General features: G+C 54.1%; 2 protein-coding genes across 2 annotated transcripts; one reads left to right on the top strand and one right to left on the bottom strand.

The window, feature by feature from the left end:
* Positions 1-4,007: 4,007 nt before the first annotated feature.
* On the bottom strand, positions 4,008-5,979 carry CORC01_11878 (major facilitator superfamily transporter; the record flags this gene model as incomplete). Its single annotated transcript, XM_022623500.1, has 3 exons — positions 4,008-4,254; positions 4,357-5,295; positions 5,363-5,979. 3 exons carry the CDS (start codon positions 5,977-5,979, stop codon positions 4,008-4,010), a joined length of 1,803 nt encoding a protein of 600 aa, XP_022469968.1.
* A 2,293-nt stretch (positions 5,980-8,272) lies between these two features.
* On the top strand, positions 8,273-10,103 carry CORC01_11877 (MBOAT family protein; the record flags this gene model as incomplete). Its single annotated transcript, XM_022623499.1, has 3 exons — positions 8,273-8,445; positions 8,519-10,025; positions 10,077-10,103. 3 exons carry the CDS (start codon positions 8,273-8,275, stop codon positions 10,101-10,103), a joined length of 1,707 nt encoding a protein of 568 aa, XP_022469967.1.
* Positions 10,104-13,443: the final 3,340 nt, after the last annotated feature.

The following is a 13,443-nucleotide window of genomic DNA, read 5'->3' as shown; positions in this document are numbered from 1 at the left end:
GGGGGCCTGCCATTGCTATCGAAGCTGGGGGGCAAGGCGGTTCGTCCTTTGGTTGACTTTGTGGGTACATGCGCACTCTACTGCGTGTGTGCCTCTCTCCAGCCTCCGCGTCCAGGAGGGCCCTGGGATTTCGTCCAATGTGCCCGACATGTCGACATTGCTACCATGGGCCTGTGAGAAAGTGGTCGACGGGTAGGCGACCAATTCCAATTTCCAGGGTGGCCGGGAGGCGGGGAGTAGGCTTCATGGTGCCACCACTGTTCTAGATTAAGAAGGTGAAAGAGTGTCCTGGCCGGCCTAAAAGACGCCAACGACCGAGTCCTGACTCAGACCACCAATCAATGTGCCTGTCTGTGAGTATCCTATCAACTAGGCCCTCCCCCTTTTCGGAAAGGCCGTGGTGGGAGAGAGAGGTCGCGAACTGTCACCAGCCAAGCATCAGGTTCCAACTGGGCCTCGCTCGCACCCGGACAACCTTCCGACATGTCCCTCGGTCCAGGTCCACATCGCTGCTGAGGTTCAAAGGGCGCCGCTGTCCGCCGTCGACCATCATGGAGGATGTATGGCTTGTTGCTCGCTTTTGGCCCTCGTTAGCCAAGCAACCAAGCCATTCGTCTGGGAAGGAAAAGCTGGGGGAGGTGTCGCGGGCGGTGAACTAACGCCGTAGAAGCATGGTGCATGTTCCAACGGCCTTCCACCAAGCCAACCTGGTTCCATCCGATAAGCCAATTTTGGTGAGCACGGCCACTGGTCAAGGTGCTGTCAGAGACACATCCGGACATGCGCCGCTCCAAACTAACCCATCTAGTCTCAAGGAGGCCGTGATCGCGGGTTAACCATTTCAGCTACCTTCAATGGGCCGGCGGCGGGACTGGATCAAGAACCGGCTTGGGGGCGAGTTTCCGCGGGCTGGCCGCAAGACAAAGCAGATCTCTGTCTAAGTACGCCACGATTCAGACTCAAGGGCCAGCTTTTAATTGGAAGTCGCCATGGTATTGGGTGGCTCCTGTGGGCACTGCCGAGCGGCGGCCATCATGCTTTCGGCCGGTTGCACCGCAGGCTCGTCCGTGCTGTCCTACCGAAGCCGAGGCGTGGCCAATAGCTGACTTTGATGGCTACTCTCATTCTCGTCCATCTTCCTGGGCAGAGCGTTAGGCGTCTTCAGCCTCTCTGCAGGCCACAGAAAAACCGCCGAAAACAGCGGGAGTAATACAGCATGCCAGCTGGCTAATGAACGCTGAGTGGGTGACAGCCCGAGCACCGAGATACTGAACCACCAGTCGCGAGATGCCGAAATTCAGACAAGAGACATGAGGTGCCGGCTAATGTTCTCGAATTTTCGACCCCAATATCCGCGCAGCCAAGGAAATCCCTGCAGTGCGTCTCACTAGCACAAACAGCTGGCGACGGGCTCCTTGCTGACCTAAAAATTGAAATGAAAGTGCCCTGAAATGAATTCTCCTCGGTCAAGACGCACTAGTAGATTCTTCCCCATGCTGCGGGCTTTGACTACAGCGAAAGGTGCCTGGTCTTGGACCTGGCTGGGCTCGTCAAAGGTGGTGTAAAATAGCACAACGCTCGTCGGGCAGTTCAAGAGAGAGAAGGTCGGCAAAATCTGACGCTAAGCAACATTCTCTCTCTTCACGTGGGTCCTGACGGCAAGGCGAACAGAGGCTGACGGGCCCACGCATCAGAGCACTCAATCAAGTAGGCCCGAGGAGTCGGCAATGTTAACGTAAAGTGACGCGAGGCAAAGCACGACTTCTGGAGTCCAAAGTCGTGCTGCAAGTCGTGCTCAAGCAAAGATCTACCCTGGAATCGGCCATGACTGGGTTCATCCCCCGGGGCATGCGAGCCGAGTGGCTCTGAGGATTCGTGATCGCCAGAGGAGTCATCCACTCCTCGGAAGAGACCGATTGATTTCCGAATGAGGATACTTGACAGCTTGGGACTCAATTGTAAGATCTTGGATAGGACAGTCAAGACCTGCCCTGAGCTGTCGATGACGCGCCTTGGATCGATTTGAATGCGGATTTCAGGATGTGGGTGTGGCAGCCATCAGGCGAGAAAACACATTGGGTTATCTTTCGATATTATCGAATCAGCTCAGCTCACACTGCTGGCCGGTGAATGATAGCTGTGCTGTGCCATGATAAGTCGGGATTTGCAAATGCGAACCTTTTTCCAAATACTTGGGTCCTGGTCGTGTGGTCGATAAGGAAGGACAAAGTTCCACCTTGTTTGCTTTGGGAAGGTCGACCGGGGGACGGATACTTCGGTCAAGTATCCGTAGCTGTTGGTGCCAGAGGCCTATGCTAACCGAACGAGCGGGTTGTGCTGTGCACCACGGATACTCACTCACCGAGATTGCCGGCAACCTCGACGTGAGTTGATATGACATTTCGTTAAGCTCGTAAATGCAATTCCGTTGCAATGAAGCTTATCGAGATGACTTGAAACATGGCGTCTACGTCGGTAGAGAGAGAGAGGGAGAGAGAGAGAGAGAGAGAGAGCGAGATATGAGGCCCCCTTTGACGAATAAACGGAGCCGCGGGGCTGGTGTAAGCAGTCAATAGAAGGATGCAAGACGGAACGACGCAAGGCAACCTCAGGCTTACTCCATGTCAACGAACCACGACAGCATCCGTATTCGCATGGCCCTAAACGCCGCCGTAGACAACGAGTATGCGTGGATGTCGTTGTGACTGTCGATCATATTTATCTGCTGCAGCTAAGGCATAGGATTTGGGTTCCTGGTTAGCCGATGCGGACGGCCAATGCACGTTACTGCTGGTCCAAAGTATGGAGAAGAGAAGCAACGTGATATTGGAGTCAGTTGACACCGATAGGGATAGGGCGAAGTATTTGACCTGACCCGATGATCCAAAGTCGCAAAGATACTCAGCGAGGTGGCGCCGCAGTCTGTGTTGAGATTTCCAGAACCATAGAGTTGAATCTCGCCTGTTGTTACCGAGGCTGGGTCAAGCCGAGCTTGCTGCTGTTGAGATCACCATCCACTTCTGACGACGCTGCGTGTAGTGGACCATAATCTTGCGTCGTCTGCACATCTCTATACCAAAAGAGCAAGGCTGCCCCGATTCAGACTATATGCCTTGTCGTTTTTGTTTTTGTTAACAGTACTAGGCAGTCATTGGTTCGGGAGAGTTTCGACGACTCCAGATTGGGCTCTTTGCTCCGCGGTTGCGTGGCTATCAACGAACGGGACGCAATGAGCGGGCATCCAAAACGGTGACGGCGGTACATGGTAAGCGCAGGGCCAAAGGTTCCGCGAATGGATGTATGGAGTCTGATCTTGATGTATATGGTCAGCTCATGGATCCCTTTGCAAGCCAAGCCCAGGTATGTCAGGCGGAAAGAAGCCGGGAAGAGGCGAAGAAAACGTGGTGTAGGGGTCGATATGTCGTCGGTACAGTCAATGATGTTGGACGAGGTTAGATGAGGTTGGAGGGGTTGGAGGAGTGACGACGGGACAGCAACGTAGACGTCGAGAAGGCGATCAGGTAAGCAAACTGTTGGGCTTGGATGGCGTTTCAACGACTGCTCTGGGGGAAGGAGCATTGAAAACAAGCACCTGCCTAAAGTACCCAGGCAAGGTACATGCCGAGGGCATAATGCTCTCACAATGGAATGGCGGAAAGAGGAAGGAAGTAAAGGCACGTGGATGCCGTTCTGTCCATCGTGTGAGCCCTTGCCCGGTTGAGCCCATGGCATGTGCACCCGGGCTTTTCACCGTGTCATCTTTGTGGAATTTGACCATGTTCGCGATCCAGGTTATCTTTAATTTTTTTGTGGAAAAGGTATCTTCGTATCGAGTAAAGAGACTGAGTCTATGAAATCCGTCCTTGGCTGCTACTCATGCAACGCAAGTTCCTCAGTTCCTCATGAACATGACGTCTTCGCCAGAGTTGTACACTTAAGGTACTGGGTCATCTATCTCACCATTGCCCCCATACCCTCCAAAGAGTACTTGAAGAGACATGTTTTCTTTACTTGGAAAATCCGTCACGGATGTCAATGAACCGCATGTATCTATCCTTGGCCCAACGACGCGACCTCTTGCCGAACATGATCATCGGCAGGCTCAGCCCCATAATGACGAAGCTAAGGACCCCGAGGGCGATGAAGCAGTTCTCCATGCCGGAATCGAGCCAGTAGCTCGCCACAAAGGTGAAGAGCATGGCAATCGTATTGTTGATGACGGCAACGCCGACCATGCCTTCCAATACCATCTCACTATGAGGCCCTGTTAGCTAATGCTCTTCCCATCATCTACAGGAGGGAGACACGGAGAGGATCCAGTCGAAGCCCAACTCCGAGGTGGAAACCCAAACTTACGGGAAAGAATCGGCGAGATAAGCCAAGCTCAGGTCTCCTGCACAACCGTACCCGAACCCGATGAAGCCCAACCCGACGTACGGAACGGGCCAGTCCCAGCCCCGCGCGCTCCCGATCCCAAAGAGCCACATACCCGTCGGGAAAACCAGTGTGCACAGCGCCATCAAATACAACCGGAACTCGGATTCCATGACGCCCTTGTTCCGCTTGATCATCCACAACATGAACTGGTCGCTCCCGTACCCGCCGTAGATGCACCCAATCAGACTCCCAATCAGTGTCGGCAGGTTCATGTTACCCACGGCGGCCTGGGAGTAGTTCCAAGGCGGGCCGTACCACGAGTCCTCCTGCACGGTCAGGTAGAACGTCAGGCAAATGTTCTGGAGACCCCATTGGAGCCCCGCGTACCATACCGCCGGAAAGGTGAAGACGCGGAGGGTGTGCCAGAGGCGGAAAAGGTACTGCTTGAAGCCCGTGCCGCGGAGGTTCGGCGCCGGCGTGATGATGCGGATACGATCCCAGTACGTCTTGCGGCGGGAGTAGGAGAAGGCCGCGCGATCGCGCGCGGTGCTCGAAACCATGGATCCGTGGTCGGTGCCCGTCATCGTCTCGGCGAGATGGGGGCCCTGCTGCTGCTTCTCGGCGCTGGCGACGGAGCCGGCGTTCTGGTCCGAGTTGGGGTCTCTTTCGATGCTGGCGGAATTTCTGGCCGATGCCCGTGCCGAGGTCTTCTCTGGCATCGCGGCGGCGGCGGCTGCTGAGGTTCCGTCATCTACGGGATAGCGTTCGCCGTTGCCGGTGAGGTAGCGGTCGCGGTTGAACTCCGTCTCCTCGAGACCAAAAAAGATGACAATGAGACTGCCGCCGCAGATGAGGGCGCCCACGTAGCCGATCCATCGCCAGCCCAGACCGCTTGACACATATGCGCCAATGAGGGGCCTGCACGCGTTTTAGAAACCACAAAATCTCTCTCTCACTGTTCTCACTGTTCAGGAGACAAACTCACCCAAGGTATGTTCCAATGGCAGTGGCAAAGGTGTAAATACCGAGCACACTACCCGTCTGGTGCTCAAACCAGATATCGAGAAGCGACAACTGCACAGTCGCCTCACCAACAGACTCAGCAGCACCAACAAAAAGCTGCGACCAAACCACGCCGCCAACATTGGTGATGCGAGCATACCAGATGAGACCACCGATGTTGACAACCATGGATATGAGATACCCCAGCCGGCGCCCGTACAAGTGCACCAGCGGCGAGCTCAGCAGGGTCCAGTACCCAATCGCAATGAAAAGCACGCCGGCGCCGGTGTTGAAGGCGTCGTAGCTGATGCCGTATTCCTCATTCACGCCGTCGGCGCCGGAGCCGGCGTTGTTGGAGGTGGCGGCGGTGAGGCCGACAGTGTAGAGCACCAGAAACGAGTGCCAGATCTTGCGGGCCAGCGACCACCGCAGGGGGTCGTTGGGGCTCTCGGTGGGCTGGGGGACGAGGACGATATCGCCATGCTTCAGGAGCGAGGCGTCGCCCGGTAAGTTGTTGCCGTTCTCATCGTAGAGACGTCGCGTGCCCGGAATGACTTCGGGTGCTGAGAGTGGTGTTGTGGTTTGTTGTGGAGCGGCCATCGGGCGGTACGGTGGGAGAATAACACAACTAACGTTGCTTATCGCTAATTGAACCTACAAGTTTTGTTGGAGTTCGGTCCGTCGCGTGTGCGGTCGGGATTTAGCCCTCAAATGAATTGATGAAGTGTAGAAAAACTTCTTCTCATGAAGTTCGACGCCTCCAGCGTCGTTATTGCTAGCAAGGAAGCATTCCGTCTTTGAACAGTTTGAAAAAGGGAAAGAGGAGAGAATCGCGGACCACGTCGCAGCGAAAAGAGACAGAGAGAGTGAGAGACTGAATCAATAACAGATAAATCTCTTATCTCTACCGGAGCCAGGGAAAAAAAGAATCGCCTGAGTGCAAGTTTTGTCTGAGATGGGGCAGGCCGACGGGACGTCATAATCCTTGGAGCCAATTAGAATTGGTGCCCAAAGGGGGGGTCATCGAGATGTTCGCATACTCCGTAAGGCAAGGTAGGGTAGCATGCGCGTGTGGAAGCGACATACGCGATGAATTTTTTGCCGTTTTCCCGAACAGCGCGGTAGTCTTTTCGTCCTAGTAACGTTACTCATGGCTTTCGCAGCAGACATGATCTGGCTGATTAGCCTCTTCTTGGACTTGGGTATAGATTGCTTCGTTGTCAAACCATGTTTGAGGCTCTTAAAAACCGAAGAGTAAGGGTGGCTAGCTATTCCTGAAAATTGCGGCGTGCTAGGCTCAGAGGACGGGGCCCATGCTGCTTTCTTCCCATCTCGGTTAGCAAAGAGGTTCGGCCTCTATTTGGTCTGTATAGCACACCAGGTAAGCACATGGAAATCAATATCGAAGGAAGAGAACACGTCAAATTCCAACCGCCGGCCTCGACTTCAACCAACGGGTCCGTTTGTGAGTGAGATTAGGCTTGCCCGAACCTGACTTTGCTATTTCACTAGAACAGCGGCAAACTCCGAAAGTCTTGCTACCTCATCTAGTCTATCTGTCTCCCGAACCTGTTCAATGACGGAGCCGGGCACACGCTCGAGCCGCGACACGCTCGGCATGTGTTATTGACCTATAGTGCTGCATGTTGTGTGTGGCGGTGCAACGATGTGGCGCAACTTGTCTGCTGAAAGCCACACTTGCCCGCATTGCTGGCGGTGATCGCCAGTGTGTCAACAAGATGAAGTCGAGGCGGTGGAGGGCTCTCTGGGAAACACCTTGCATTGCATCTGCTCGGCTGTGCAGGTCCAAGCCTCATAAGGCGTCAATTACAAGCCAGGATCCCTATGGTTCTTTCTCAGTCACTGGTTAATATGCCGGCCGATCATCCACCGGAGCCGGGGGTTCTCCAGATCCCAACCGGGGCAATGGATCTTGGATGGCAGCCAATGCAACGACAGCCGTAGTCTCGGCACATTTCAAGCAGTCGTGGCAGTCTAGGCTTCGTCTTGGAGTTCGCCTGAGGTGACGTTGGCATCCAAACCCCGGGGGAGTCGCAAGGTCGCGGCGGATGGGCAGACGGGCGGGAATCCGGGCGCCCCACCCCTTGCCCAGCCAGATCCGTCGGGGGAGCTCTTCCTCCGGGATTTTTTGGAGAGGCAACCGCGAGTTGCCATTGGGTCAATCAGAGTTCGCCCCCACCTCGGCCTGTGACCCCAACCGTCACGTGGGGTTGACGTAAGTCACAACCCCAAATTCCTGAGGTGAGTGTCACTGTCGGGGGAAGTGTTGACTGAGGTGCAGCGCGCAGACAATCAATCTGGAAAGAGACAGGTGTGGCAGGTCGCCGGTCGGCGCCTGACTGCGCTGTGTTGGTGGGTACGTACCTCTTAAAGTGGCCGAGGTGCCCCAACGGCCACCCGCGGGCCACCTCAAGGTGCAAAGTGGAGAGAGGGGAGGGCGACGCGTAGTACCATCTAGAGCTCCTTGCTCAGCGCTTCACAGCGCAGCCCCGTCGCCTGTCATCCCATTCGACTCCGTACCAGGTCCCGAATTCGCATCCCAAATACGCGAACGCTACCCGAGATTCGAGCAATGGGGACCCCTGATCTGCGACCCTGAATACTACCTCCTGTTCCCCCCCCCGAGTCGCCATTAAAACCAACAACTTGTCGCTACCCGTCTGATCCGGATGCGATCCCGTTGGACACAGTCGCCGCTTGCATCCGCAGCTACATCCATCCGCACTGCGCGGCGAATGCCTCTGTGAACACCAACGCCCACCACCGTACGCCCACCACCAAACCGATAGATTGATCGGTCATCTAGCAAACACCGACATTGACGCCGCAGGCTCGACGAGTGGCACTTCTTCCCCACGAATCTCTCGAGATCATGGCATCCACGGCTGCCGCCCCTAACGGCGGGGCTCACGACAATGTCCTGCGGCCGAGGCCGAGGAAGCCGCAGCATTCCCAGTTGGCGAGGACACAGAGTAACTCTTCCGTCGGCGAGATGAATGGCCTGACACCTCTATCAGAGACTGGCCAGACGAGCGGCACTACCAGGTACATACTTGTCCTCTCCAAGCAAGCTCACCACTTTCGTCACTTTGCGGCGCTAACGTCAATGTCGTCACAGTGGCCGCTCGACACCCGTCCCTCACGATGCGCTCCCCTCCGTCAAGAGCATGTCCACGGCGAAGAAGCAAGCCCGCGCCGAACAACGCCGCCGTATATTCCCCACGATCGAGTTCGCGAGCCGCGTTTCCCACCTCGATCCCAACTCCGACTACCGCGACTTCCATGGCTTCTTCAACCTCTTCTGGATCGGCCTCGCCATCATGGCCATCACCACCATGTTGCGCAACATCAAAGACACCGGATACCCCATGCGAGTCCAGATCTGGACCCTCTTCACAATTAAGATTTGGCATTTGGCCATTGCAGACCTCCTCCTGGTCGCCAGCACGCTAGTGTCCTTACCCCTCCATCGCATCTGGCGTTCTGCCCCCGCCGACGGAGCGTTGACATGGAAGAAGGGCGGCATGGCTGTTCAGAGCATCTACCAAGCCGCATGGCTTGCCTTCTGGATTGCCATCCCCTTTGTGCTCGAGTGGACATGGACCGCGCAGGTCTTCCTGCTGCTGCACACCATGGTCCTGCTCATGAAGACGCACAGCTGGGCGTTTTACAACGGCCATCTTAGCGAGACGGAGAAACGTCTTTACGCTCTCGACAATCCCTCAACAGCCTCGAAAGCTCCAGTCTACCTGTACCCGACACCCGATAACCCAATGGGAACCGTAAGCAGCCCCAAGACCCGTGACTTCAAGGCCAAGTCGGAGGCCAAGGGGACGTCGGATACGGACTCGACCTCGGAAGAGATCGAGCAGCTCCGCGAGGACCTGGCCCAGGAGCTCACCTCGCCCATGGGGAACCTAGCATATCCTCGCAACCTGACGTGGTCCAACTACTTTGACTACCTCATGTGCCCCACGCTGTGCTACGAGCTCGAATACCCGCGGACAGCCCGCATCGACTGGCAGAACCTCATTTCCAAGATTGTCGCCGTCTTTGGCTGCATCTCCCTCTTGACCGTCATTTCCGAGGAGTTCATCTTGCCCATCCTCAGCGACGCCTCCCTCCGTCTAAACACGGTCCCGCCTCCCCCCATCTCCGAGGCACTCCTCATCCTAGCAGAAAGCGTCTCCTGGCTCCTCTTCCCCTTCATGCTGACCTTCTTGCTCGTCTTCCTCGTCATCTTTGAGTACGCCCTCGGCGCCTTTGCCGAAATTACGCACTTTGCCGATCGCCACTTTTACTCCGACTGGTGGAACTCGACCGACTGGATGGAGTTCTCCCGCGAGTGGAACATACCCGTCTACAGCTTCCTGCGCCGCCACGTCTACAGCGCCAGCCGTCCGTACGTCGGCCGCCTCCCAGCCACCGTCATCACTTTTCTGATATCCGCCATTGGGCACGAGATCGTCATGGCCTGCATCACGAAGAAGCTTCGCGGCTACGGCTTCGTCTGCCAGATGCTGCAGCTTCCCATCGTGGTGCTGCAACGTACGAAGTGGGTGCGTGGTAAAGAGACGCTCAATAACGTGTGCTTTTGGTGCTCCATGGTCATGGGGCTGAGTATGGTGAGTTGTATGGTTTCTTTTCAAATTGTGACGGTAGCTAACCCCTGGCAGATTTGTGCCCTTTACGTCTTGGTCTAGGATCTCCTTCATCACGTCGATCCGCATCGCGGTTTTCCACTTTCGAGTCACGGACGGCCACCTCATTCCTCGCATTGCTCAAAGGAAGGTCCTGTGCTTGCAGCTATCTTTCAAGAAGATGGTGTAGATGACCTTGACTTGGACTCACTGTATTATTACCAAAGCAACTCTGTATCATTAAACGGCATCTTCCACGGGGCGGCGTCCCCCAAGACAGGCACACACAATCATTTCCTTGGCGTTTTTCTAGACAGGTCATACTATACCCCCTTATTTGCATGCCCGATGGGCAAAGACTACACCGTGATAAATCTGCCTATCAATCCCCTGCGAGACTTGACGGCTTGCTACCGTGCATTCAGACCAGCAAGCGGTTGAAATGGTGACTGCAGGTTTCACGCTGGCATGATGGCTTATTCGCCAGGCTAGCTTTCATTGAAAATGCGTTGTGAGCCTCGCTTTTTCCAGGCACTCGTCCCCGAGAAGGTCTTGTGAGGTAAAATGAGATGGGCAACGAGAGCGCAAAATGCGTAAGGGGTTTTTTATATGGGTGTCGGAGCAAATTGGTCAGCATTTTGCCATCTTAAGAAGACGAAACGACATCCACCGAAATAATATCCTCAAAACTTTGCAAGCTCACATCACGATAAGAAACACATATTTCCATTCCTCCAAGGCCCCCTACGTAACGAACCTCAAAACGTACAAATCAGGGGCAACAACAATCTGTATTCTAAGAATCATGGATATAACATCGACTAGCAAGACCAGATAGTGTTTTCGTCTCAAGGACTGAATCGGAACCTTTAGCGATAGCATTGCTGTGTAGTCAAGTTCTTAGTCGTCGGTATTCCTTTCCGAGGGATTTCCATGGATAATAGGCAATCCATATCTTTGGGCTTGAATCTCTACCCTCGGCCAGCAAATGGATAATAGCGTCACAGCATGCTCTTGGCTACGTTCTTGGAGCATTTCGCTGGTCTTCCAAGGGAGAATTGCGTCATCTTACCGGCTGTTGGGCCAAAGCACCATAGATAAACTAGGCTCTGCTGAGTTTCCACCAGTCCGATGTTTTGCTTAGAGATGTGCAACATGGTAGTAAGGGCAAGGGCAGAGTTAAGGGCGAAGAAAACAAAAGCTAGGAGAACAGCGGGCTGTAGCCATGTGGGACGCCAAGTTGCAGTATGCTCAGCATTTCTGCGAGACCTTAGAAAAGTGTGGCTCGCGAGTTCGATATGGGTCTTGGAAGAGATCTCCGCGTTGCTCTCAGGCCGTGCTATAGACAAGCCTATCCCGCATGGTCCTTGGTTATTAGCGGAGACTATGAAACAGGCTGTCTCTTCGTCGAAGTGACTAGGCGGGGGGGAGGTCGGTATACCCCCGTTGTCTTCATTCGATGTTGGTGGGTTGACAGAAACTTTCGAAGACTACGCCTTCTTATATGGGTGACTGCATACGAGCTTGGCCTGGTGGAATGGTAGATCACAAAAGCAATGAAAATATCGCAAAATGAAGCGTATAGCAGAGCGTAGAAGACAGGGAGCAAGCTGCTTCCATTTTACTTCTAGGGGGGGAAGAAAAAGTAGGCAGAGCCTCCTCTATTGATTACGAAACTAATACCTATACGCCGCACGTGATGGGGCTAGTCAGTAGAGCTTATCACTACCATGAGGCTATCGTCACATAAAGTACCCAAACACGTAATCTTAGTTACAATTACCTCATCAGTTGAAGACACACAACCAAGGCAGAAAGCTCAATTTGAATCTATTTTCAATGCTTTGGCTGCATTTTGTTTACCAAACAACCCTTTTCGTGTTCCTCTATTTCCTCATGGGCTTACGTACCACCCTACGTACCTGTATCCTGGGTTCAGTGTGTTGGGAAGTTGCCCAGGTGGAAACATGAAGGACATCTGCATATGATACATCGGCCGTGCCGTCAGCTGGGCTGAGTCCTGTAGTCCTCCATCACCGTTAAGTTTTACCGAGCAATCATGGCGAATACCTGCCCGGGGACCTGCCAACGGGCAAGCTGACCGCCTGCGTGATTGCAGCGCAGAGTTCGGAAGAGACATGTGCGCTTGTGAGGGAGAGCGACGTGAGAAATATTTAGGCGAGCATACGGCGAGCAAAGTCTGGGTCTATGTCTGCCGACCTCGAAAACCTTCAGTGAAACGTTTCTCCATCCTCGTATTCGCCACCGCCCGTAGTCCTGCTCTATCACACATGACCGGGAAAAAATGGGAGACGTAATGTAGCCTGTAGGCAGAAGGGTTTCACCGAGATACATCTCTACACCTATCTGCCTCACGCCAAATGCCGTCAGATCATAAGCAAGGTCTGGAAAGACGTAACACCAAAGTACTTAAAAAAGCCGAGGATGAGCGCGAGGATTGCCTGTTGTACTTATTTCTGCAAAGAGGAAACATCACCTACACACGCCAAGAGCTCTAAATGTCTCCTGCTTTAGGAAATCAAAGTCAACCCGCTGTTCTGTAGAAGTCTCTCATCCGGACTCACCTTCAAGGTATGCAGCAATGAAACACATGGAGTGGTAGAAAGGCTATTCCTCTGCCGTGATAACGAGACACATCGGTGGACTAAGGCCAAATACTTCTCGCAAAGAAACAACCTGATTGTACTGCCTACCTACCTTCAATGGTTCAATACCAGAACTCACACCGCGCCAGACTTGTAAAATTGGGCCCCCATGGGCACCCATGTTTTTGGGATGGGTAATTTGGGCTGCCCAAAAACCAATCCAATATACCGATATTACCCATGGGTCAGCGACCCATATACTTGGGTAGCCCAAACTACCCATGGGCCTTTCCCACAAGCGCTGCCTAAACATATCCTCTACCCATTGACCCACAGGTAGCCGACAACTTACCAATGGGCCGGGTGGGCTGCACCGCGCGACTCACACAGCGCATCTTACAGTCTTAACGCCAGCCCTCTCATGAGTGAGAGTCTGCCGATACAGCCTCTTTGACTTGCAGGGAAAGCGGAGAAGAAGGGCTAGAATCCATTTATCAGCCTAAGATTGGCAGTCAACATCCCAGAAAGCGAGGCATAATACTACTCTTCCGTACGCCTCAACCACAAGAACCTCTTCGCCTGCCCGCGACAAACATCATGGTAACTGCAAGACCTAGAATCGTCTAGACGTAAGAGCGCCGTTGCTGGGAGTATGATGCCCAGTCATTATGGTACATCTGAAGAGCAAGTATAAAACTGCTCCTGGCAATGCCCAGCAAACCGTTTTGACCGAAGGCAAACTGAAGTTGATTCGACTGGCGCACGGCGTTGGTATGAGAGTCACTTCTTGGCCACCT

This window comes from Colletotrichum orchidophilum, assembly GCF_001831195.1.
Source record: "Colletotrichum orchidophilum strain IMI 309357 chromosome Unknown Scaffold_136.1, whole genome shotgun sequence".
In the NCBI taxonomy this organism is placed as follows: domain Eukaryota; kingdom Fungi; phylum Ascomycota; class Sordariomycetes; order Glomerellales; family Glomerellaceae; genus Colletotrichum; species Colletotrichum orchidophilum.
Note: the sequence above shows the minus strand (reverse complement) of the source record. Positions and strands in the feature narration are given on the sequence as shown.